We start from the raw sequence: 26,914 nt of genomic DNA on the forward strand, positions 1-26,914 counted from the left end.
TTAACAAACGGAATAAATGTTTGTTTCAGATCACAAAATGTGTTTAAAGAATCCACAACCAGTGTAGAAAAATTCAGTCTAATGTTTACCCTTATAAATATTTAAGGTTTTGAACTAGACTCCATGTAATGTGATCTGGATTACCGTTCACTTCTGCATTTTACTGGGTGGCAGAATCGGAAACTGTAAATTAAATTTCAACTTTTAAGTTGTTTTTTTCCGGGTGCATCTGATTTATTTTGGATCAAATGATAAGAAAGTATTTAGACTCTCCACAACAAATAGCAAAACTTCTTAAACATTGGCATTTAGGTGACTCTTAACAGCTTAGTAAACATAATGGACTAATTTATTGTTATCAGTTACTTATCTGTTCTTAAACTATAGTACAAGTATCACTGGTGACACTTGGGCTGCCTTTAGAGATACCCGAAGTAAATTTGGTACTACATATGAACAATAAACTGCGACGTGGAGATAATAGACACTAAGTCAGTGCTTATTATGAGTAATTTAATAGTTCTGATCTTTGCTTCATTATGGGCTTTTCAAAATTCAAATGCTGTGTTTTTTTTAATCGTTTAAAAAATGACACAGTGAACAAGTGCTTATGGTAACTTATGGGACTGTCCGTTTAGTCCTTAAGTCATAACCAGGATCCGTTAATGACATCAAGCCCAAATTTGGTTCCATTAAACTATTAAAATTGGCCAAATACAGCAAATGTTTGCAAAGAGAGAATAGACTCACAAATACACACTTTCAATCAAGCCCAAAAAAAGTTGCAAAATACATGCCTTTCATTAAATGATGCAAACATATGATATAATTTTTTATTAAATATTTTTGGCCCTTGAGTACAACTTTTGGCCTATGTGACAAACAGTTTGGAGATAAAATTAGGTTTGTACACCAATTTAACATACTTCTGGCAACTCTGATTCTGGATTGGCTTAACAGGATTTTTACAGATGTAACCCATGTTGTAGATATGTCTTTGCATGGTAACTACTGATGCGCTGTTTCACGCATTTTGGTTATCCCCCAAACTCTTGAATGGGCTTTGCATCATAATTCTCTTAAGGCCGCATGTTTGTTGTAGATCTTTCTTTACCACAGTTTTTCCTTCTACAAAACTGTCCATTATGCTTGTATATGGCACTCTTAAAAAAATCCAGTATATATCGCTATGATCTTTTGTGGCTCACCCGCCTTGTGGGGGCTGTCAATGACTGCCAACATGGACAACTGTCAGTTTCCCAATGACTGTGAAGTTCCTGACATAACATTTTTGCATTAAATTAATTTTGAATTGGTCTTGTGAAAAAAAATACAATTTTCCGATAAACTGTTTTTTTTTTTTTTAAATCAGCTATAAGCGTCCAACATCAAAGTTAACAGAAACAAACACACTGTGTGTATTGAATCTATACAGCATGTGAGTTTGAATGAATTAAAATTAACGTTCGATGACAGCCATGAAGCTGTTGCAGAGGCTGAAGCTCCTGCAGTGACAGCCGGCTGCATCCTAGACGCACAAAGGGGCGGCATCAAAGATCCTTCCTCCCTGCACCTGTCTATAACCATCAACCCCCCCATTCAAACTCAATATGTGTTTACATCCCTGCTGATTTTGCCTCTTCATTTTTGCTAAACAGCCTGTTGTTTTTTAATGCATTAATAAACATACACACTTTAATTTTTCTTTAAATCCCCCTACTTTAACTTATTGCATACTATTCTGTATATACTACACTATTCTTTGTACTTAAAGTGTACTGCAAGTGTAACTTTGCCTCTATTGCATCTCTTATTTTTATAAGCAATTTACCTGCATGCTTGCATTTTCCTCTCACTTGTAGCCTACAACTTTCCCCTCTGTATGACAAATAAAGGGCCGTGCTTCTAATCTATTTTTATTTTTGATTAAAATGCACACGATCGAGTGCAAAAACAAGGCAAGTCGGTCTGGAAAAAAAGGGGCAGGACTTGCGCATGTAGGAGTAGGAGGACCTTCATTTTCTTCGCACCACCCACCAAAACCATTCGCATATTAACGTGGTTCGGCTCATGTCTGCGTGCGTGTTTCCATAAAGTAGAAGCCGTGGAAAGCTGCTCCAGCCGGGAGATTTTACCCATCCACGAAGCCGACCTTGAGCTGAAACTGAAGGAAGGTCAAAGCTGAAGCGACGGAGGGCTGAAGAGTTAAAAGAGAGAGACAGAGACAGCTTCAAACTAGAAAACTCCCCGGTTTAAAGGCTTTTTTTTTTTTTTTTTTAGAGGAGCTTGAAACGAGTTAAAGATGAACGTTTTCTAAACGGAGCCAACCAGGAGACCCACGGGAAGGCTGTCCATCAACGGTAACGACACACCGGCAGACAAAGAGAAGCACTCCCCTCCCATCGCCGCCATGGACCCGGGGAAGGTAATAAAACCAAACAACGCCAAGCCCTCGGTCCTGTTCAACTTGTTAGGTTGCCGGCGCTTTTAATGACACTGCGTGCGTCTCCAGCTCAGCTCAGCGAGTTACGCCTTTTAACCCGTTGGACGCCATGACACAGCCGATATATACGCATTCTCCTGTCTGTCTGCTCGTTACAAAACGGGCTGTTAATTGTTTCGGTCATTTTAACCAAAACTTTTTGTGGCTGTTGACTCCTTTTATTTATTTATTTATTTATTTTTTTGTTTTGTTTTACAAGCGCATCGTCTCCAAAACGCGACTCTCATCACGTTACACGTCCGTCGCGTTCAAAAATGGGTTACAATTGCGGGAAGTTTTATTACGTTTTCGGGTGTCGTTTCTGTGCTGTGCGTCATGACGTCACACTGAGTGAGGGTCTCGATTCAGAAGGAGGTGGTCTGTTCCTGTAAGGGGGTTACGTGACTAAAGTTTGTCACCGGCTGTTTAGAAATTCCAGGAATCTTATATAATGGTTTCTAAGTAAGACGTAGTGATGCCTGTTATGTATTTGGTATTAGTATTTAGAGGTGTTCAATATTATTTAACTTCATTAAGCTATGAAAATAAAACGTTTAAAAACATCCTAGAAGCAAAACAGTCCAAATCACCAAGTTAGGGCTGGAAAAAACAATAATTCATGGATAAAATAGAAATCATATTGATCGATATCGACAATTATCAACAAATTCAAAACATCTATTTTAAGTGCAGCTCTGGCCATTTTACGCTGTTGCTTAGCAACCTACTTTTTAGATACAGAACACACAAACACTGAATTCAAACTCAACGCTTTATTCAACCAACTTTTTACCAAAACTGCAAGTTTTTAAAAGAAGACAAAAAGAACATATGCTCTCTGAACTCTTTTAAGGGGACAGAGCTTTGTTACTGGGTGTTTGTGATTGGTTGAGAGGATGTAATGACTGTAAAATTCATGACTAGGATGCAAAAGGAAGGAAAACTGTTACTCTGTTGAGCTTTTTATTGACCGTTTTTTTTCCTATCATCGATATATACGTCTATTGATCGATTTTATATATTGTTATTGAATTATCGTCCAGCCCTGCACCAATTAGACAACTCATCAGGTTTATACCTTTGTCTTTAATGGTAAGGTAACTGATCACGTTCAGTGTATAATGTGAAATTAAGCCTCCCAAATGGTGGAGTACAATGCAAAAATGTAAAGTGTCTTCTTTTACAAAAGGTTGAAATACGCCAAGGATTCAAGCACAATTCGTAACAGTTAATCTGATGTTCTGCTCGAGATAAACATCTCTTGTAAATGAGAACTTGCATCTCAGTGAGAGTAAACAGCCGAAGTATGGGTCAACCAAACACTTTTTTTTAATTCTATTTCTGGCACTTGAGACTCATTTTTTCAGAGTAGGCTGACAGAGAGGGGGGAAAACATGCAGTAAAGGACCTTAGACAGGAATCAAACCTGGGTCAGCCCCATCGAGGACTAAGACCTCCCTATATATGTTGCGTTTTCTACCTCTGCGCCATCGGAGCACGCACCCAACAAAACGTCTTTAGTTACTTATGGACAATGTTATGAAAATACTAAAAAGTTTCAATGTTCCAATGAAGATATATATTTCAGATGGTGACAACTAATCAACTTGGTTTGAATATAATAATATGGACCTTTTTTAATGATTTTGCTCTTAATTCTATCAACGTCATCAAATGAAAAAGATGAAAATATTTAGTCCTTTTGAGTCTAGTACCGAAACTTTGAAGGCAATCTACTTTCTCAATGATACCCTTCAGCGGTGGATGTTTTCGTTCCATCTGAGAATCTGGACCCAGCACGTTTTTTGCCATTGAGCTTCGTGACCAATTTATCAACGCCGGTGACACCGTGTCAGTCCTCCTGATACGGTGTCAGGGTGTCAGTTAAAGGTTCTGGTCTGTGGCTGCCTGGTGTGTAGGTCTCATCGAGTCTAGAGTTCTAGATGATGATCCTTGGTGTTCTGGAAGTGAATGTGACTTATCTGTGGCCTGATAATGCTGGCTCCGTTCTGCTGCGACATCGTTGGGCCGCAGGTCGCACCGCAGGACCGCCCCTCCTCTTTCTCTCTCATCAGTGTTTCCCTGGTCGGCCTTGCCTTTCTCTCGTCGAGCCGTCATGGCCTTACAGCTGCAGGGGGGCGGGTCAGAGACGGTCTTTGTGTTTCCACTTTACAGAGCGGATCCTTTAATCCCCCCCCCCCCCCCCCTTTTTTTTTGGTGTGTTTAAAGCCTTTGAGTTCCCTCTCCGTCCGCTGTTGCTTTCAGACAGGGTTCCCGGGGATCCTTAAAAAGTCTTAAAAGGCATTGGATTCTGTAACCTAAAACTAAGGCCTTAATTGGCATTAAAATGTCTTAAATCAGTCTTTCTTAGGTCTTAAATTTGTTACCAGATACCAACATAGTTTATTTTAGTAGGGAACAAAACAACGTTTGAGAATTGAGTTCAGTAGTTGTTAAAAATATATCTGTAATTTGTGTTTTTTAGTTTTCTTCCTATATGAAATGTTTTTCAAAATGTTAAACATGTCTACTGGGCCAGAAAGTAATGGTTTATGTTAAAATAAACATTTGGGTGAAGTTGTCGCATCCAGGTTTTTCTTGTTTATCGTGAATTTGGTCTTAACTTTTTATTTCAAGTGGCATTAAAAAGTCTTGAATTTAACTTGCCTTATGCTGTAGGAACCCTGTCAGAGGTCCTGCTGAGCCGTTTGTGTACGCGGTCGAGTGCTGGATAATCGGCATCTTGTGATCAGGCTTGTACTATTTGCCATTGAATGAGTTGTAGACAGCAGATTACAGTAGCACCAGTCTCAGTTTGGCCTCCGGGGAGCTTATTCATTTGCTTTGGCTGCATTGTCTCTATTGGCAACTATTGTCCCAGCAAGGAGTGCCTTTGGTTGTTTTTTTTTTTTTATACTTGTTCAGTTAAATAAGTAACAGACAATAATACAAATGGCGACAATGGATAAACAAAAACGGAGAACAGACTGGGGTATAAAAGAGGTATCAAATGTACAATAATGTGTAAAAAAAATGGACACGCAATAAGAGTAAAAAAAGACAAGCAACACATCATTGGCTATTGTCAGATATCATCCATTAACATGAGGTAGGTGGAAGGTGTGCCTTTGTCGATGCCTGACGGACAAGTAGGGTAGCTGGACACTATTTATGGAAAGTGCTTGTACAAAACTTTGCTACCACTGTTAGCTTCAATGGATTTGGGAAGTTTTTTTGTCTAATTTGTACAAATTTCCCTCCTAACGCTGCGTTTTCAGCCATGTTTTTGGGACTACAACCTCCCCGCTGTCTCTCAGACCAGATCAGGATTGTTTACTGGGGCCGAGCACTTTGGCCGCTCTGCTCTGTTTGAAACCGGACACCTATTAAAACCCTGCCAGCCCTGACGGAGCAGGTATTTTGATTGGGAGTGCTAATGCCACACGGTACATCTGTACTTACCGCGGCTGAAGTCTTTTCCATCCTCCTCGGCCTGTCGCACCCTCTGCCAACTCCTACGTCCCATAAAACACGCTGGCAGATTTCCTTTCATCTGCACGACTTCTTCCCGTCAGTAGGTCTGCTAATGTGACTGTTATCCTTGTTGTAATGAGGCCCAATGAGGCTTCACTGCCAAAGTCGTGGAAAGAGGATTTAACGTTGCTCGACTGCGATGCAGAGTGAAGCAGGATTGCATGTTTAAGGTATTTTATTAGTGTCCTTGGGGGTTAAACAGAAGCCGTTATGGAGTTAGACATGCTGTATTTAACATCTAGTCTTCCATTGTTATGTGCTGTGGAGTCTTTTTGGGGGATGGAGAGATAAAAGCTGTCCACCTGCAGGGAAAGGATATAGGATGGTATTTTGGGGACAGCAAAGCCCACATGTGTTGCTGTATGAGTGAGAGTCGGTAAACAGAGCCCGGAAAGCCCTGCTCTAGGTGGATCCGCGACCATGTTTTTCTTGATGAGGGTGGCCATGTTGCTTAACATGATGTCCAGGTGAACAAACTATCCACATACGACCCCGGTTTCTCTAACCAAACACACGAACACTAGGTGGGTCATCCGTAAACATGTTCTCTTATGGACTTTAAAAGCGGCAAAGCCCCAGGAAGTGTTTGAAGACCTGCCTTTTGGAGAAAAAACACATGGGGGAAAAAAACAAGACCGATCCTCAGCCGCTGAGAATCTGTACTGGGCATTGACTGGTTAGCATTATTAAGGTGTACCAAGTTTTAACCAGTTATGGTCTGAAATTTAATCCGAGTGTCCTTCCCAACATGAGCAATTAATCAGCCCTGGTAATTAACCCTTTACAGCCTCTTGTTGTAGTGGATCATAACAGACCACAATTACACCAACTTGAAGCATAAATGTTAAAAGCATAAAAGGTCCAGAATGTTTTAAACACTGATAGACATAAATAAATTGGAGTCTGTAAACAAGTGGAATTGAAATGAATGTTGTGTAGGAGCTTTGACTCATGGTGTTTATTAAGAAAGTATAATATTCTGAGTAGGAAGAAAGTAGGAAGAGTTGAGGAAGAAAGTTAACTTAAAAATAACTACTACTAAATTTAGCTGTTTTTTTTTTTTATTCTAAATATCTGCTTATGTCTGTCTACATAAAAACAGAAATATACTGGATGGATCATTATGAGGTTAATGATTAGTGTGTGACATTGTATTTGCTACAGTAGGAATAATTGTTGATTTTCTTTTTCTATTATTTATAATATGTATTTTTTTATTTTTTTATTTTTGTTTTTAATGCTGCCATACATAAGTTACACACCCATCCCTAATCATCGCAAATATGCACACCCATGACTTTCACATGAATTATGACTGCGCTGTCCCTAGTGTCAGAATTGAAATCAGCCAACACATTCCTGGGTGCGGAGCACGACTATAAATACATTTTTATCTGTGCCTGGTTGAAGTGCCACTGGCACCGGTAGATAAGGCTCCGAAGCTCATTGCAGTAGTATTGGCAGTGTATAGCGTACATACTGTGCAGGTAATCTGATGTTCTGCTCGAGACCAGCGGGATAGGTTTTCACACGACCAACATGGAAGCTGCTTCCTGGTCTCAGCTGTGGCAACAATTTAAGTTTTTTATTTCTATTTTTTTATCCCCCCAGTTATTATTTAACCTTTTTATTTATACCGGCAGTTTCATTGAGATCTCATTTACAAGACCCATCTCTGGTTTTGATTAAACAAAAGAACGAGAACAAGAGGTACAAAGACATAAAAGAAATAATTAAAACATTCGACTCAAATTAAAAATAAGCTAATGAAATATGAGTTAAAAACAAGCGCTGAAGGAGAAAAAGTCCAGAGTCTGTGCCTCGAATGTCTAAGTGACATGTAGGTGGATTAAAAAGGTTGGAAAAAGGGCAAGAAAATGACAAGTGACAGGTTTATATCCTGTTTTGAAACGTAATTGATAGCTGGCATCCATCTTAATGCAGAGAGGTGCCAGTTGAATTAATGTAAACAACATCACAGTAATGTAAAAGAGGCAGTTGGGTCATTCAGACAAGATGCTTCCTTGCACTGAAAGAAAAGCAGCATCTATTTCTGAAGAAAAAAAAAAACTAGTTTGACCTTCAGCCTCTCTACATGTTCAGTATGTGACTAAGATTAAAGCGTACTATCAATTCCTATGCCAAGGTACTTGCAAGTCTCAACAAGCTCGGTTGGTGTGCCTGTCATTTCTATGAAAAGGAGAGTTTGTGGGACTTTTTGTTTTTTTGTTTTTTAGCAAACAGTACTACCTTTGTCTTATCAGCAGCTAGGCCTAGTCTCAGACGAAGCAAGTCAGATTGAATAAAGTTTAAAAGCAGACTGGAGACACCTAAGCAGTAAACCACAGTGTCGTCAGCATACAGATGTTTACAAGCAACCAAGGTGGATAATTTAGCTGGGGCTGCATGCAAAATCTAATTTTGTGCAGATATCTCATGATACCGCCTTTCTGGAAGAGAGGCATATAATGCTGCAAGAAATAATTATTTGAATGTTTAGACCAGTGGTGTCAAAAAACGTTTGACATGTGGGCCCAAATTGCCAAGTTGAAAATACTTCTGAGCATTGAATTTTATTCTTTTAAATGCAAACAAATTGATTCAGGGTTTTTTTTTTTTTGTTGCTTTTGTTGTTTTAATGTTTTCAGGAATAAACATAGTATATTTTAATGAATAAAACAAAATAGGTCAAAGTGTTTTCAAAGTGTTTTTTAGCTAGTGGATCTCTAAATCACTGGAGATCCAAAACATAACAAGGGCCTAGCGTGTTGGCCATGTTGGACAAGAAGGCATATAGTTCCCTAAATTTTGTAGTAGAATGACTTATATTTTGTTACCAGGTAAACTTTTTTTCTCAACTACAAGAAATTCAATGAGTTGCACCCAGTGACAGTTTTATTTTTCATTATTAAGTAAAAGTGACTGGATCTGTTCTGTCCCATTTACTACTAATTTCAAATGAAAGCAAAACAATAATGGCTTGTAAATTATTAAGATTAGAGTTGGACCTAACATTTTACATGTTGAGATGATTTTAAATCACCTTAAAATGTGCAGAAGTATCAACAAGCAAACATTGCCTTTGGTGGCAGTTTACATTTTCAGTGTTCGTGAATTGCTCTTGGGGGGCCACACAAAATCCTTCCAAGGGCACAAGTGGCCCTCGAGCTGCACTTTTTTAGGCATAAATATGTCTTTATTTTCTGTGGGCCAATGGAAAAGCTAAAAGTGCACCGTTGGGAAGCAGGATGTGGCGTCAATGGGTAGAGGCTGTAGGAGGCGGGCAGAGCTGTGTAAGCTGAGACCGAAGAGGCGACGTGCTGAGAGAAATGCTGGTTGCAGTTTCGCCAGAGCTGCCAATCTGGAGTGGACTGGCAAGAAAGGAACAGAAACGGGTTGCATTTCAGCCAACTTCTGTTTTTTTTTTTTTTATTTAAGCTTTATTCTTTTCCTCAGTATCTGAGGGAAATGCCCATGAATGACTAAGACGAGTCACATACAGACAGGAAATCTGTCACTTCCAGAGCTCCCCTTATAATGAATAATTAGTCGTCAATGAAGTGGTTACTTTTTTTTTTTAACTGTAAAATTTTATAATCCAAATTCTTAAAGGAAAATTTGTAGATCCTTAAGTGAATATTATTTGTGGCTTTGGACAAGTTTTAGGACATCCTCAAGGATGTTTTGGAAAGTGCTTGACATTTCTTGGACCAGACAGTAAATTTGTAGTTATTTATGTTTGTAGGTGAAATGGTGAGCTGTATAGTTTAACCTACTTCTCATCATTCATGACTGATTTAGATTTTTTTTGCATTTCAAAATACCAGCCTACTCCAAACTCATTCTTTTGGAGTGACCTACTTTATGTTTGCTGTCGTTTTTAAAGTTTCTCGTTTGGAAGTGGGCCAAAGTATTTATTTGTTTCCCTTTGATGCATCAAACGGCTGTACTGCTTGCACAAAATGATAGTTTATTTTTTTCTGAAATAAAGCACATGAAGGACATAACAGGTAAATTAAAAGCAAGATGGAAAATTGCAGAGGGTAACACGTGTGTGTGTGTGGGGAAAATGGTGGTGAGATGTTGGTTGTATCCTTCTTCCTGCTATTGCATCAGACTTGAACTCATTGCCCCTTCTGAGAAGGCATTCTACGTTCTATTTTCTTTATACTTCCTCAATTGAGATGCTGTTCTTTTGGTTTTGTTGTTACTTTTTAGAGAAATAGCCAGAAAGTGCTGACGTTGTTGGGTAAACTTTACTTGATGACCTAAATGGAGCTCAAATACACATATTTTTCTTTTTTTACATTCACATAAAGTGAAGTTTTTAGGTCCTTCAAAACATCTGTGGGTTTCCTGTTGACAGCCCACCCCCCCCCCCCCCTTTTGGCAAAACCATCATCTTGAATAAATTAGCTTGAATTGACGTCACCTCCGTGTCATTCGGCTCTTTTCTTCTCACAGCCTGGGCTGCATTTCCCTTCTTTGGTCGTGCCTGCGTCTCAGGATAACCGCTCAAAGAATCACAGTAAAAATGAAAAGGGGAACCTCCTTTGGCAACGTCTGAGTGTCAGTGCGCGAGCTTACTGATTGCTGCAGGTCGCCGTGCTAAAGCTGAAGGGTGGAAAGTGAAATGTTGGTTTATATCAGTGGTTGTGGTTGCTCATGTCCAAATTTGGGGCTGGGCTGCTGCTCTGCTTCGTTTCCCCCTCAAGTTTTATTGTTGCACCGACCGAACGCGATCCGGTGGGTCTACGTGACTCAGAAAAGGATCGCCATGGCTGATGGCGGCGCCTCAGAACCCTTCTGGTTCTGCTCATCGGATTTACCGGGGCTTGTTTAGCTAACAAGCCCCGGTAGACCGGAGGGTTTGTTCTTTGCTGGACAGAAACCTCCTGATTGCACAGCAGTGTTCTGCCTAAGCCTTCGCATGCAAACCAGAAACATTTGCATGGCAGGATCCAGGCAGGGCTGTGAGAGTTTATTCAAAATGGAACTTGTCACTGCTTGGCAAGGTCACTAAAAAACGCTTGTTCTGGAAATGTAAACACACGCGAACGCTCCTGCTGCATTAAACATGCCAGGGTCAAACACGAGTGTTAAGAGGCGAAGGATAAGGAGAGGGATTGGTCCTGAGGGGGGGGCGGGGGGTTCAAGCTTTACAATAGTAAAATAGCTGTAGTGGGTGTAACCTGACTGTTTCTCTGGGAAGGAAGTAAAGTATGATGGTCTTCTTGTTTATAAGTTCCAAGGAAACATAAAATGTCTCACCTACTTTCCTATTTTGGCTGTTTAGAGTAAACGAAGAAGGATTTCTCATCATCTGGATGAGTCAGTTCAGGTCAAACTCCGTCTCTAAAGGGATTTCTTCAGCACTTTCTCTCTTTAAAAAGTGTTTTATTATGCACTTTACTAGAATTCCTTTAACTGTTAAGTTTATGTGTTGTGAAAGGGGGGCGGGGGGGTGGGATGTTATCAAATGGTTAAAAGCTGTTTGCAGCTGAATTCATACATCCACATTTAAGGGATTTGAATTATTCTTTGTGGACAAATACATGTATTCCCTAAAGGGAGGTGGGATTTAAATAGACTCTCCAGCTGACTTTTTTTTCCCAGAGGCACCAACAGGATTTCACTGTTGACAGTAAAAAGCAGCGAGTCGCTGTCTGAAAACTCCTGCAGTTCTTCTTCAGAGTGTTTCTCCGGTATCAGAATTTGGGTTTCCTCTTTTACCTCCTCGCCCCTTTAAACCCCCAACCCAGAAGGCTGAAAACGCTCATTGATGGGCTTTCATATGTAGCTCCTAAACGGTGTCACAAACTTGATGACCTGAAAAACAGGAGACCTTTTTGGTCCGTAGAGTAAGAGTGGGCGTATAAGAGTCTTTTGTAGAAAACAGGCCTGCAGCGAAAGCCAGCGAAAAAAGAAAACCAACAACCCACATAGAGGTTTTCTTTTTCATAACCCTATCTAGGGGAGAAACCGTGGCCCCCACACGAGCGCTCTCAGACTTACTACCTACAGTCACATTTAAAGTAGCAGTAGGCGCTTTCATAATGTCTCAGAGGAGCACGGTGCACATAATCTTCTAAAAATTGTTTCCCAGGGCTGTTTTCTACTGAAACACTGAGTGGTTTCTTCGGGCTAATCTTGTTTTTATTATGTAAAAGTTTAATGAAGGTTGCAGACATTCGCCACGGAAGGAGATTTTAGGAGAGACAAAAGCAGACATTGCTTTGTAAATAAGGACATCTTAATGTTGTTGGATCCACTTTACTCCCAGAATCTGTTGAGAAACCGACAGTCGGGTTTTTTCCTTTAGCTCAGTGGAGCGCTTAAAGCTTTGCTGGAGAAAAAGCTGATCGTTAATCGGATCAATTGGGACGGACTCACGTTAACCATTCACTCTGTGTGCCTTACTTCTTTTGTTTTTTAATTAAATTTTTTTTAAAGAATTAAAAACAGACATTTGAAGCACCGTTAAAACATTTTTATTTACGTTTTATAGTTTCCCTCAATTTGTTCAATATGAGCTTTTTGTCAGTTTTTTCAGAGTGTCAATACAATATATCGGTACTGACATTGGTATCCGACGATTTTTTTTTTTTTTTTTTTTTTTTTTTTAAACATCTGTATCGGTCTGATAAGTAAAACTGGGCTTATATTTAACAACAGATGTTTATTTCTGTGTTGTTGTCATAGCACAAAGGTTTCTTTGCTTTAGCGAAACAATGTCAGCGGTGTGGTTGTTTTTTCACTGTGGTGAAAGGATACATAAATGTGTATATAGTCTTGGTAATTATAGGACATCGGCTTTACCGGCAGTGGTAATGCTGGATATTATTTCATATCTGTGCGTCCCTAGTGTAAAGTTACCTAAGAGCCAGAATGTGCTGGATAAGCTCTTCACAGCTCTGGCCCTAATACAGCCGCAATAACGGTGAAAACCGTCTTTTGGTGATTAAAAAAAAAAAAAACACAGCTCTTTATGCCCTGCAGTGGAGTGCTGGTTGCATAAACATCTGTCAGTGATGAATTTAGCTTTCTGCTGAGGAATTTGGCATCACCAGCATCAGGCCTTGAACGCTGCTGCTGCTGTGACGGTGTGAGGAATCATCTCTTGGCAACGTTTGGGTCCCATAAAACCTCTCGGGTCATCTCTGAATGCGGAACGCCCATTAATAGTCACGGTTTCCAAACTTCAAAGGCAACTTCCAGTCAGACGTTGTCACAAAAGTTGTTTTATATAGCTTACATGCATGTGATAATGAATAAACTGCCTCTTGAGCTTCAGCACCGCCAGTATTTATAGCACCTGAGTGTTTATCCTTTTTTTTTTTTTTCCCGTTTATGCTTTGGTGTCATTAGCTAGCTAAGCTCGTTAAGGCTCCCGCTTTGCAGTAAGTTGTTTCTTCTCAGGAAAAAGGGGGCTTTAAAGTGACATCTAGGCATGAGATTATCTCTTGTTTCCAAAATACAAGGAAGCTATCCAGCATAAATCACAGAAAGAGAGCTCTGAACTTCTAAACATATTCACAGTGAAGACTAGACAACCTCAACGCGAGTTATAAAAGACTAAACAGTTGAAAACTACACATGGGCTGGTAGGAGATTCCCACAGTATCATGTCTTCCAGTAAAATTACTTTAAAAAATATCATAGAAAACATATATACAACAGTTCCTATGACACTTATTATTGCCACTAAAATAATAAAGGACATTATACATATAAAAATCCTCCACATGGGATTAGTTTTGACTCCTAGACTTGAGCTAAAACACAGAATAAACACCCATTAAATCTCATAGTAGTTTTCATGTGCTTTTAGTTGCACAATATCATACTTTTTTGTTGTTGTTCTGCTTTATTATAAAGAAACGCGAGGAAAACGGGCAGATATCAGCTGCTCCATTGGTGCTGGAGCGATGTGATGAGGTAGCGAGGCCGCAGTCGCTGCTGGACAGACGGGCAGCTAGGAGATCGCTATATGCAGCTTTAAAGCCCTGTCACCTTAATAAGAGTGACAGCTGATGCCCCTTTAAAAATGTTTTACTGCACAACTGTAAAAAAAAAAAAAAAAAATTCTCAACCAGCTGGATTTGTCTTTCTTTTAAGCAACACGATGGCCTTTTTTGTCAGCCAGCTGACTTTCAGTGTGCAGCAACAGGTGGGGGAGCGGCAGGATCGTGTTACTCTGTGCTCCATTCAGCCAGAGATAATGGCATTGCATTCTTTAAAACCTGATGAATTGAGCAATACACTACAGGAAAATGTAATACGTTTGTGGAAACCTCGATTTCCATAAGTGCTTTATTTTTAATTTTTTTGTGGAGCTGCAGCGAGGCCAGTTGTTTTTGCTCTGGGCTGCTGTGGCCACATCTGTATGTTTAGCGTTACACTGAGGTTGCCCGTTTCCTCGTCTGAGAAAAGCAAAGACACAGTCACATGCCCCCGCAGTGCTTTGTTTACTTCTTGGTATGAGGGAAATGTTTTCTAATCTACACGGCTTTGCTGGGCTACTCAGAATTAGCTCTTTAATCACAGGAAAATGGACGATAACATCAGTAGACGTGGGTTTATCGTGGACCTTTTTTTTTCATCAGGTGGGCTTACTCAGATGAATCTGCGACAAGAAGGACGGAATATGGGATCGGATGTGCCTCATGGTGAAATGGTTTTAAAGTTAAAAGCAATGCGTCAGGATGACATGGGAAAATAAGAGCTTTATATTTCTTTTAATGAGAAGCAAGAGAAAATGCTGGAGTGACCCTTTGCTGCACACTGTTTGTCGGCTGGCTAAAAGAAGGCAAATATAATTTTCTCTCCTTTTTTTTAAAATAAAGACAAACTCCACTATTTGGAAAATATTTCCTGCCACTCTTATGATTAGTTTATCTTCACAACAAGCAATTGAGTGCGCTCATTCTTTCTTTGCTTAGATAAAAAAGTGCTTATTTTTAAGTTTAGGAGATTTTGATTTAATATTTTGTTGGAAAACCACTAAACCATGATATTTTAAAAATGCTATACAGACCAGTGCCTCATATGAGCACAAAAAAACGATTTTAACCAATCAGTCGTTACATTTATGTTATAGATCAGGATTTTAAAAATGACGCTTTTGGAAGTTAGCAGTGAATTAAATAATTGCAAAGAACAGCTTCTTTGAAACAAACCGAAAAAAAGACATAGAATGATACCTTTCTTAAATCACAAATGAACATACAACATGACCAGCATGTTATCACAGTCCATCAAAGTCCATTACTGGAAAGTTAAAAGGAAAGATGTGTTTCTGTCGGTCTCATCCAGCTGCTTTTTAACACAGGAAATGAAAAAGTTGTCAATGGTTATGCAAAAATGATCTGTTTTTAGTTTTTCTTGCTGTCCAGTTTCACTCGGTTGCATAAAAAAGCCTTTTAAGCAGAGATCTTCAACATACTTTTGTGGGTATTTTTTAACTACATGTTACCAAACGGCCAAATGTATCAGCGCAGCAGCAATTGATTGACTCCGGGACACTTAGATGTTATTAATTCTATGTTTCATTTGTAAGCTGAAGGTTTTAATGTTTCAAAAAAAGAGTATCAGAATATCAGAGAGCCGGTAAAGTGCCGCTGTGTTTAAACCTTTTAGGATTTGCAGTCAGCGGTGCTTTTGGAATGATGAATGTTTGCTCAGTCTGCTCGTTAAATGGTACCGGTTAAAATGAACCGGTTGAGCCGGTCTCCTCGCTGAACATTAAACCTCTGTTTGTTGTTTTTTTTTTTTTTTTGCTTTCTTCCTTGCAGCAAATAACATTCCCGCTGTTGATGAGCGTTGGGGCTGCTGTGATTGGCTCCCTGCAGTTTGGATACAACACAGGCGTCATCAATGCACCGCAGAAGGTGAGTTGGACACCGCTCATTGTTTTTTTTTTTTTAATAAGTCTGCCAGGTGGAGAGCAAACCGTGGGCTCATCAGCACGACTGGACATCGGGACAGAATAGAAACACTTTGGGTTAAGATATATGGTAATCGTAGCTCCTCATAGGTCCAAAGGTTCCTGTGCCCCAAAAAAGGCCGTCTCCTGTTTTATCCCTGTAACAAAGCAATATAATGAAAGTACTCTCTTTATGCCCCCAGAGGAACGTTCCTAATGTAGGGTTTATTAGCAGACCAGGAGACCAAAGAGCCGAATTTCCCCTGGAATGTCTACACTTCTCCACCTGTAAATCGCTACTGTCTGGTGGCTCTGCGTTGGTCCGAACACGCCCTGCGGCTCCACAGCTGCCGGTTCACCAGTCTCACCTTCTCACGGCCTGATAAACAGCTTTAACACCCTCACACGCAACGCTGTTGCAGAAATGTCTGCACTGCAAAAACGGAACTAAAAATAAGTAAAAATGTTCTTAAAATGTGTGTATCTGTTCTTGATTTGAGCAGGTAAATAAGATGATATGCCAACAGAATAAGATTTTTGCACTTGAAATAAGATGATGGAGATGAATTGTTCCTATTTTTCAAGTGCTAAATGTCTAATTATCTTAATTTAGGGGACAAAATACTCATTCCATTGGCAGAAGATCTTATTTACCTGCTCAAATCAAGGACAAAAACACTATGTTTAAGAACATTTTGCTTATTTTTAGATCCATTTTTGCAGTGTGCTTTGCGAGGTTGTTCTGGACTTAGAATAACCAAAGTTTAACACAATGAAGGGGACTCCAGCAATGGCCTGAAATGTAAAAAAAAATACTCTAAATGTTTTAAATGACCTTTTAAAGACTCAAAGTTTTCGCAGAAACCTGACGGAGTACCTCTTTCACCTAAATCATTCGTTTCTCAGCCTCTGGGGAAATGAAATGTTTGTTGGAAAAGGGAAAACGAGCTCAGAGGAGGCGCTTCAGGTCCGGTAGGGAGATAAAATCTGCTCTTAGTGGTTTTAATGTTAAACCAAGGGAGACAAATAGAAAGTATTTGAAGTAAATATTCAGGGGCAGAATCTTTAAAAATGTGGCGTGTAACCCTTGTTTGATGCAATCAACGGAGCAATAATTAACATTTATAATTCAATGCCAGGAAACTGAGGGGAAAAAGGGTTGAATATCGACAGTACGAGGGAATCATTATAATTAATAATTGAACTTTATTGATCTCACAGTGGAGAAATTCACTTCTGCACCTTAACTCATCCCCTTGGGGAGCAGTGGGCTGCCACTGTGCGGCGCGTGGGGAGCAATTTGGGGTTAAGGGTCTTGCTCAGGGACCCAGAATGGCAGTTTGTGGGAGTTGAACTCAGAACCTCTGGGACTGAAGCTCTGTGCTCTAACCACTAGGCCACCACTCCCCACAACAAATCATCTGTTGTGCTGCTTGCAGAAAGGACCTACATACCTTACAGACATATCTTGAAGCTAAAGCGCGGTCACGTATGTTTTTTTTCTCTGCACAATAAACGTTTTCCTGTTTTCCCCCCGGCTCCGACGTGAAATGCCTCGCATGTTGGCGTCAGCTGAGCCAGATGCCTCGCTCCCGTGACTACCGGGCCTAGAGTTAACCTGTCCTCTCCTTTTTTATTCTCGGGTTAGCGCATCGCCACGTGCTCGTTGGGTTAAACATGTGCTCAGTATTATTAAAACACTGACATAACGCTCTTTGTGCTCAATTCTTAATCAAACCAAATGTAGATTATCGGCAAAACCTTTTTTTTAATCCCCGGTTGCTGTTATCGATAAAAGCCGCAGTGACGCTGCTGTCGGAGCAGACCTTGTGCCGCCTTCTAGATTAAACGGACTCCTTCAAGGACCTTGATCCGACCGCGCTCCACTGTTCTCATCACTTTACGAGTGCAGCTCTGAACCCAACCCTAACTTTTAAATGTCTTTTCAGCCAGAAAAAATCTTTAACAAGTGTTTTCCTTGGTGTCTAATTCAGCTTCAGTTAGAAATGAGAGAAACATCCACTTTTCCTCGGATTAATTGTGCTGTTAAATGCCTAAAATTCCACCATGGGTGCAATTATTTCATTGTTTACATTGTTTACCTTGACAACCTGACAACCTCCCCAGGCAGCTCCAGCGACAGGCTGACGGCATAAGCCAACACCATTTTTCTTTAATCGTGTGCTTGGTATCATTCGGTCGGCTGCTGCTTTAAACTGTGACCTTTATTCACAGAGAGACTCACAAATGTGGCACTTCTCAAGGTCTGCAAGTTGGTGAACGGGCATATTGTTTTTATGATCCTATGATATCCCCGTATAGAATAAAACTGCAACAAACCGAAAACAAAAAAGTTTTGTCGCTTCTCTTTTGGGTCCTGAGCAGTTTAGTTTAGCTCTGAATTTTGTGATCGTTGGTTCGGCCATGAAAATGAAAAACAGAAGTTTTAAACGCTTTCATATTCGTCTTGTGACGGGATTTACAACTTTAAAACACACATTTTTGTTGTGAATTCTTTTTACCTGCTTAGCGATAAATTAAAAATTTAATACTTTAATGAAACAAAATAGTCAGATTCTTGTTTAGCTTTAATAAAACGAAGGTGCAACTGACGTATTGGTAATTTTTTTTTTTTGTCTTGGTCTCAGAAATCTTTAGTTAATTCCTAGAAACAGAAACGAGAACTTTCTTTTAAAACCCATGAGTGAATGGGTGTGCCCTGGTCTGTTTCTGAGTAAAAGTCGCTGCATGTTTGTGTTGCTACTTGCAGTGAAATGTGAAGTAGAATACAAGAGAACATGACTAATACTTTACATTTTTATATTGAAAATGTCACCCCAAGAAATTACAAAAGTGCCAACCGAAGGGCCAGCTTTATAGCATTCTTAAACGGTAGTCAGGGCCCACACAAAATTGTTCTAAAGGGCCAAATTAGAGTCATTTTTGCCCTCAGTCTGGCTAAATAAAACTTATTTAGAGCCACAAATGCCACACGACCCTTATACAAAATAACAGCTTACATATTTTTATAATAAATATCTGCTATAGATAATTTGTTGTTTAAATAACCTTCATTTTGTTTCCATCTTTAGGTATTTAAAAAAATTTAATGGGCGCATTTTCTTCTATATGATATAGATTTTTGTGGAAAAATCTGCTTTTAAAAAAAAAAAAAAAGCACATGGTTTTAAACTTGAAAATAAAAAAAATGTCATTCTGTAGTGGTCTTGCATCTCATTGAAAAAAGTGAAAACTGCTAAAACCCACATGTCATTATGTCTATATTGACAAACATTAGTGAGTTCTTTATTATTTTTAGCCAAAGTGATTTAGAACCGCTGTGAAAGGTCCAAAGAGCCTCTTTGGACTCCAGAACCACTGGTTAGAGGCTCGTTCCAGGCTGTCTGCATGTGATTGGCCAGAAGGTTTGCCAGTCATCACAAAGTCCCGCCCCTGTCTGCACGGCTCCCTGACAGCTGGAGCAGCTGAGCGTTCAGCTCTCCCCAACATGACTCGACTCTTCTTGTTCGCCACAAAGACTCTTATTCATCACTACTACAAGCAAAACTATGCCTAACAAATATTTTTTTATTTTTTTTATGGTTAGACAGTTTTGTTAATATCCTAATAGTGTAATTGATTGTCCATTATAATTAGAAAAGCCCAGGCCGGGACATGGCTGCATGCTGTCCCTGATCAAATAAACGTTAAAATAAATTATTTACCTTCTCAGTGAAAATGTGGTTGAAGGGTGAAGGAAAAATAAAGATGATCTGTTGATGCCTAAATGTGTTTGAAAAGGTATTTAGGGTTGCTCAACAGGACGAACCAGTTCTTACCTTGAATGTCTTTGCTAACTTTAGACATTCGGACTGAGAAGGTCCAGTTTTCTACGGGTATTTTGAGCTAAATGAAAACAAACCCCCATCTGCGGGCGTCCTGCGGTTGGAGGGTTATGTCTCTTTAACTAGTTCTTTGTTCATTTTCAATGTTTATGTTCTTTTTAATACCTGCAGTGTATATGTGATTTTAAAAAAAAAAAAAAAAAAAAAAAACAGATTGAAAAGTAAATAGGAAATAATTTTCAATCCTGCATCCAAGTTACCCAGAACAAGTTTTTATAAAACAATAAAAGTCAGACAAAAGTACTTAATTTTTTAGGAAAGTAAAAACTTAGAATTGTCTCTTGATAAGATGTTTGTCGGTTTAGATGAACCAAGCAGTGGAGATTGGATGAGCCACCATTATCAGAGTTGATGAGGTGTTCCTAAACAGAGCCAGCTGTAAAGTGGAGCCGGGTCGGTGAAGGCCGTTGGGCCCGGCGCTCCGTGTGAAGGCGCGCTTGTCATATCACCCAGCGAGGTCTCGTGAGCGTAAGCTGATCGGGAAAATGACCCGGGGTGTCCGGTCACGGTGGCGGTCTCGCCGTGTGTGCCTCCAACCAAAGGAAAGCCCTCGATAAGCGATAGCCGCTCTCCGGCAGCGCGTCTCCAGGACGCTGCTGACTCTCTAATTCAGGGGTGTCAAACATACGGCCCGCGGGCCGGATCCGGCCCGCCGAACAATTTAGTCCGGCCCTGTGGCTAAATGCATTATCATTATAAAAAAATGATAATGCACATTGCCAGTGTCCTGTCTGGCAGTGTGGCAATAAGATGCCACAAAGAGCTCATCAGATTTGACTTTCACAAGTGGACAAGATAAAAGGAAGAAAATGATAAAACAATTATTGAAAAAAAAACATGTATTTTGTTTAATTGAAAATATGCAGTTCCTATATTGTCCACGAGGGGCACTGTGTTTTAATTAGCAAGTTAAGCTTCAGGTCAGGTGTGGGAAAAATTTAAATAATTTCTTAATTTTTATCTGTTTGATGTATTTTGTCATGCAGAACAATGTTTTTAAGTTCCAAAAAATGTGAATAAATGTTTTTCAACATTGTATAATCACTGTGATCAGTTCTTATGCATAATGCACTTAAGTAAATGTTTAACTGAGTAAAAGTATTGTTGAAATTGCACATACTTTTCTTAAAAACGCTGAGGTTATTCATAATATATTGTGTAAAAGTGAAATTAATTTAATATAAAAATCAACAACAAGTCCACATTTATTAGTTCTATTTAATCTTGCAATGAGTTTACTCGTGTGGCCCTCTTGAGATCAGATTAAGCTGAATGCGGCCCCTAAACCAAAATGAGTTTGACACCCCTGCTCTTATTCCTCCTCGCCTCTCCTCAGCCTCCGGCACGTTAGGATCGAGGCGCGGCGGTGACCTTTCTGAGCCGGACGGACGTCGCGCCTGAACAGACCCTGGTGTTGCTGCTCACGGGCGTGTTTGGTGACACGGTTGTTGGCGGACGTGGGTAGGAGGGAGGGAGGAGAAACCTGACACTCTTTGGTGACTGGTAAACTTCCTGGTTTATACAGAGGGTTGGAGATTACATGGAGTAGTTAGCACTGCCCTCAGCTGGCCACCGCTCTGCCAGCATCTGCGTTTGGGTTTAGGAAGGAGGAAAAACCCTGAGCACGTGATTTGATTCGCACACACTTGCGTGTTGATCGCATTACCAACGTGTCCTGTCATAAACTGTCGCTGTGTTTTTCTTATACCACTTTTAAAATCGACGCTCCGGCTGTGCGGCCGTTTAAGCGAGCCGTGTGTTCGGACGACTGAACGAGCCGCGTGTCTTTTCTCTTAACCAGATCATCGAGAAGTTCATCAACGAGACGTACGTCGAGCGCTACAACGAGCCCATCCCCGAAGCCTCCCTCACAGCCATCTGGTCCATCGCCGTCTCCATGTTCTCCGTCGGAGGCATCTTCAGCTCCTTCTCCGTCGGATTCTTCGTCAACCGTTTGGGAAGGTAAATTAACGGCACAAAATGCCCCGGAGGATAAAAAAAGAATTACCCAGCAGCGACACCCGGAGAGCAGTAGGAACAGAAACCTAACTTTATGCGCTGATTAGGGCTGAACGATTTTGGAAAATAATCTAATTGCGATTTTTTTTTTTTCTTAATATTGTGATTTAATGCGATTTTTTTTTTTTTTTTCCCCCAGTTTAATTTATCATGTCTTTTTAAACATATACAAACAACAAATCAACTTGTTTCCTCGCTGTGCAGATTAGTTGCTAAAAGACCCACAGCATCTAAACTCAGAGCAGAAATTATTGCGTTCTGCCTACGATATATTTCAACCAAAATTGCAATTTTGACTTTTCTCTGCATTAACCACAAGCAACAAAAAAAAATGGCCTCTAAATAAAGATGTTTGTAAACAAGGACTATTTAAAACAAGAACTTTTAATGTTTCTATTAATCAGAATATTATTCAAGAGAACAGCTTTTAGTTGATCTGGACATCAATCCTCGTTGAACATAAAGTGCAACCAACAAGCAAGTCTATGTATTAAACTGATTGACCTGTACTTAATGCTATGTATGATTATACATACTCTAAAACAAGTAATAAAATTAGATTATCTCACTGCTGCAACTGTCTTCCCTTCCATGTGGAGGCAAACCCACTTCAAACATTTTACCAACACCTAATGGACGTGTCTAATTCCCTGATTGTTACATAGCCAAAAATTGCAGACCTCTGCTATTTGGAAATTGCGTTTTTTTAAATCGCGATTATATTGAAAATGAAATTAATTGTTCAGCCCTAGTACTGATTACCATGAGGGGAGAGTAATGTCTTAAATTTGCTTCTGTGACTTTTTTACAGGAGGAACTCGATGCTGATAGCCAACGTGTTAGCCTTCATCTCCGCCGCCCTGATGGGTTTCTCAAAGATGGCCAGCTCCTGGGAAATGCTCATCATCGGCCGCTTCATAGTCGGCCTCTACTCGGGCCTCTGCACCGGTTTCGTGCCCATGTACGTAGGCGAGATCTCCCCGACGGCCCTGCGAGGCGCCTTGGGCACGCTGCACCAGCTGGGCATCGTCGTGGGCATCCTCATCGCGCAGGTCGGTGGTCAGGAGGCGCTCCTGTAGCGCCGCTGTGAAGATGGCGGTTCTTTTGCAGATGGCTCACGGTGTCCTGGCTGGTTTTTAGGTGTTCGGGTTGGAGATGATCATGGGCAACGACGACTACTGGCCGCTCCTGCTGGGCTTTCTCTTCATCCCGGCTGTGATACAGACCGTCGTGCTGCCGTTTTGCCCCGAGAGCCCCCGCTTCCTGCTCATCAACAGGAACGAAGAGAATAAGGCCAAAACAGGTGACTTCACACAAACAAGCGCTAACGGAGAGTTTTCAGTTCTTATTAGTTACGTACGGTATGGTGAACTTGAGTGAAGATCCCCCAGTATCACAGTGTTATGTAAAAAATATATGATGATTGTATTCATTTATTTAAGGCAGCGACATGGATTTCTAATGCAGAATAATACAACATATGGATCATTACAGACTTAGTCAAACTTTGTCATTTTGTATGTACAGAGTGTGTAAAAATCTAAATTTTATTGCATACAGCTTCCGACAATGTAATGAGATTGCAACTGAAATAAAATAACATTACAATATAGAGTGTAGCAGTGATAAGAACGTAACAGTGCAGGAGAAAAGCATTTTTTTTATTTTTTTTTTTATTTTATTTATTTCTTATAAAAAAAAAAGAAGTGTGCTGAAGAATGTTCCACCATGTTAATAGTGCAAAAAGGCATTCATTTGAAAAGTTCAGTGTTGGCAGTGCAAAATAATAATGGTGCAAAAGTGCAGTAAACGTTCAGTTGTGAACATTTACATTTAAATGGATTGTAAAAGTTCAGCAACGTTAGCAGTGCAAAATAATGATGGGAAAATGGCCATAAACTCCTTTATACAGTTGGCATGATGGAGAGGAAACGTAGCATTTATCTTGAGTTATTTCCAAACAGCCAAATCTCTTGAAAGACTAAGTAAAACCAACTTTAAAGGAAAAGTGTTCCAGCCAGCTGACCAACAGTGTGCAGAAGTAGTTTGTTACCCTATTGTGTTCTCTGTACTACAAATTCTAGGGATGGCATAACGTTTTTAGAGTTGAACAGTGCAGAGAATAATTAAATTTAATTTCCAACTATTTTTTTTTTCTTAACTCGTTTCAGTCATGAAGAAGCTCCGAGGCACGACCGACGTGAGCAACGACATGCAGGAGATGAAGGAGGAGAGCCGGCAGATGATGAGGGAGAAAAAAGTGACCATCTTGGAGCTTTTCCGCTCTCCGCTCTATCGCCAGCCCATCATTATCGCCATCATCCTGCAGCTCTCCCAGCAGCTCTCCGGCATCAACGCTGTGAGTTCAGACACACGTAGACGTATGCGTATTTTACACATTAAAGGTCCCAGAAGCACTGACTTGGGAACTGTGTGCGTCTTTTTCTGTTTTTAGGTCTTTTATTTCTCCACGCGGATCTTTGAGAACGCCGGAGTGGCGCAGCCGATCTATGCCACCATCGGAGCCGGTGTGGTCAACACCGCCTTCACCGTCGTTTCTGTGAGTACGCCATGAATACCAGCAGTTATGACAGCAGGAACATTAAATATGTTAAAACAAACAAAAACGGTAACTAAAATACTAAACTGTAAATCTAGAGGCTAAGTTCTGTCTGATTACTGGCTGCACGCCCAATAATCAGGTAATGAATGAAATGATTCCTTGTTTGTGAGTTAGTCATTTCCATACAGCTGCACTGCCTTCTATGAGAAGGAAAAGTGTCTGTCTGTCTGTCTGTCTGTCTGTCTATCTGTCTATCTATCTATCTATCTATCTATCTATCTATCTATCTATCTATCTATCTATCTATCTATCTATCTATCTATCTATCTATCTATCTATCTATCTATCTATCTATCTATCTATCTAAGAGCTGGTTTAACTTAATTTCTTGCTCTAAGTGAAATTGGTTAATTGAAACTATAAGGCTGGACATCTGTCCTGTTCTCTCATTGGCTCTTGTTTTAATGAGATTTGGCAACAACGGCACATGATTTGTTCACTGGGGGCTCAGTTTCGTTTCATTCCGGTCTTAAATTTGAGTTCGACCGGATGAAATTAGCCAGCCATTGTTTATGCATAATTGTATTTTCTCATCTGCTCTGTGTTGCTTTTCAGGTGTTTGTTGTGGAGCGCGCTGGGCGCAGGTCTTTGCACCTCCTGGGACTGATGGGCATGGCTGGATCTGCCGTCCTGATGACCATAGCCTTGGCTCTCCTGGTAGGTTCACCTTTAAAAAACACCGAATATGAGCCCTGTGCATCATCGCCGTCTTTCATCTTCCTTCTCGTCTTGCATTTGTGTAGGAACAATTCAAGTGGATGTCCTATTTGAGCATCGTGGCCATATTCGCCTTTGTTGCGTTCTTTGAGTTGGGCCCAGGGCCCATCCCCTGGTTCATCGTAGCAGAGCTGTTCTCACAGGGACCCAGGCCGTCGGCCATGGCTGTAGCCGGCTGCTCCAACTGGATAGCCAACTTTATAGTGGGGATGAGCTTCCAGTATGTAGAGGTAAGTGGAAAAGTAGTTTGGTGACAAACGTACTCAAGCTCGGCCTCGTGTGGCCAGTTGATGAACTGCTGCTGCTCTTTTTAAAACCTGAATTTGAGCAAATCTAAAGGTTTATGACATCACCATCACCAAACGGATAGAAAATAACACACAAGCATCAGTCTTTTGAGATGTGATATACCCCTTAAAGAGTATAATTAGATAATCTATTAAAGGAAAGTGTCGCAGTTGGAATTTATGAAACGAACAAAGAAAAGTAGAAAAGTAAAGAATTGCAGAGTGATGAAATGTAAAAGTGCTGCTAGTCACATGGTTACATTACAATTTCAAATTTGACTTTTTGTTTTCAATTTGATAATCTTTTCGTCTCTAGTGATTCAATGGTTTCTTTTTACCTGAGGGGGAAATACGTGTTGTAGTATTGTGCCACTTTCCCCTTCTTCTTTGTCCTAAAAGCGAAGCAAAAGTTGTGCGTTTGTGTCGCTGTGATGGATGTCTTCTGACTGAAGTTATTTTTCACATATAAAAATTGCTCACATATGGTATTAGCAAAGCTTCCAGCAAATACACCAGCATGGCAGGTAGTTTAGTGTCCTGAATCCTGGAGTTTCAAACTTGAAAAAGGAAGGAAGGAAGGAAGGAAAACGCATTTCATTGTGATTAACTTTCGTTTTTTTCTCTCCCTGTTTTTGCAGAAACTTTGCGGCCCCTACGTGTTTATCATCTTCACTATTCTGCTGCTCATTTTCTTCATCTTCACGTACTTCAAAGTGCCAGAGACCAGGGGCCGGACGTTTGACGACATTTCTGCCGGCTTCCGCCAGACGGCCTCTGCAGGAGCAATTAAGCACTCGCCGGAGGAGCTGAACAGCCTGGGAGCGGACTCTCAGCTCTGAGCAAACATTTGCAAACCGTTCGGAAATAAAACGCAAAACTCTTTTTGCAGACCGAGTGCGAGCCCGGGAGGGTCTGCTTGGTTAGAAGTAGACAGATCTGCTGGTAGAACTAATTTTTACTCTTGTCACCACATTTCGGACATTGTCTCCAGAGCAACGTCTTCTGCTGCTTCGCTCTTATTGTGCAAAAGCAATAAAACAACAAAAAACACTCCAAGGCCGAGGTGTCTCCTGACCGGCGTGGAGCTCCAAGAGAGATCTGGAGGATGATTATTATTTTTCAAAGTATTTTTTTAATAGAAGGAAAAGGTGTGTCCGCATCACTCCACCAGCTTTTACCAGCTGTTTTTACTGTCGTTTTTACTGTTGTGTTGCTTTCCTGCCCTGGTGTTCATGCACCGTTACAATGCATTGCGCTTAGTTTTATCTCTTCAAAGAATGCTATAGCTGTAATATCAGTTCACTGTGCAAAAAAAGATTCCTATTATTATTGACCAGACTGTATTATCGCTGTATCCCTTTTGACTCCAGCACTGTTGTTGCACCACTGTGTCCTTCCACCAGATGGGGCTATTTCTTTACA

The 26,914-nt window shown here is 40.4% G+C and overlaps 1 protein-coding gene across 1 annotated transcript; it reads left to right on the plus strand.

Annotated features, from left to right (window-relative positions):
* Nucleotides 1-2,046: 2,046 nt before the first annotated feature.
* Nucleotides 2,047-26,331, plus strand: slc2a1b (solute carrier family 2 member 1b). The gene is made up of 10 exons (XM_036151499.1): nucleotides 2,047-2,425; nucleotides 15,811-15,906; nucleotides 21,648-21,808; nucleotides 22,677-22,917; nucleotides 23,006-23,168; nucleotides 24,037-24,224; nucleotides 24,321-24,425; nucleotides 25,044-25,145; nucleotides 25,232-25,435; nucleotides 26,131-26,331. The coding sequence occupies exons 1-10, from the start codon at nucleotides 2,411-2,413 to the stop codon at nucleotides 26,329-26,331; spliced, it is 1,476 nt and encodes a 491-aa protein (XP_036007392.1). The 5' UTR covers nucleotides 2,047-2,410.
* Nucleotides 26,332-26,914: the final 583 nt, after the last annotated feature.

The sequence above is a fragment of the Fundulus heteroclitus genome, chromosome 20 (genome assembly GCF_011125445.2).
Source record: "Fundulus heteroclitus isolate FHET01 chromosome 20, MU-UCD_Fhet_4.1, whole genome shotgun sequence".
NCBI classification, from domain to species: domain Eukaryota; kingdom Metazoa; phylum Chordata; class Actinopteri; order Cyprinodontiformes; family Fundulidae; genus Fundulus; species Fundulus heteroclitus.

Coding starts and splice junctions, on each gene's coding strand:
- slc2a1b (XM_036151499.1), top strand. Junction 21,809..22,676: donor TTCGTCAACCGTTTGGGAAG/GTAAATTAACGG, acceptor ACTTTTTTACAG/GAGGAACTCGATGCTGATAG. Junction 23,169..24,036: donor AGAGAATAAGGCCAAAACAG/GTGACTTCACAC, acceptor AACTCGTTTCAG/TCATGAAGAAGCTCCGAGGC.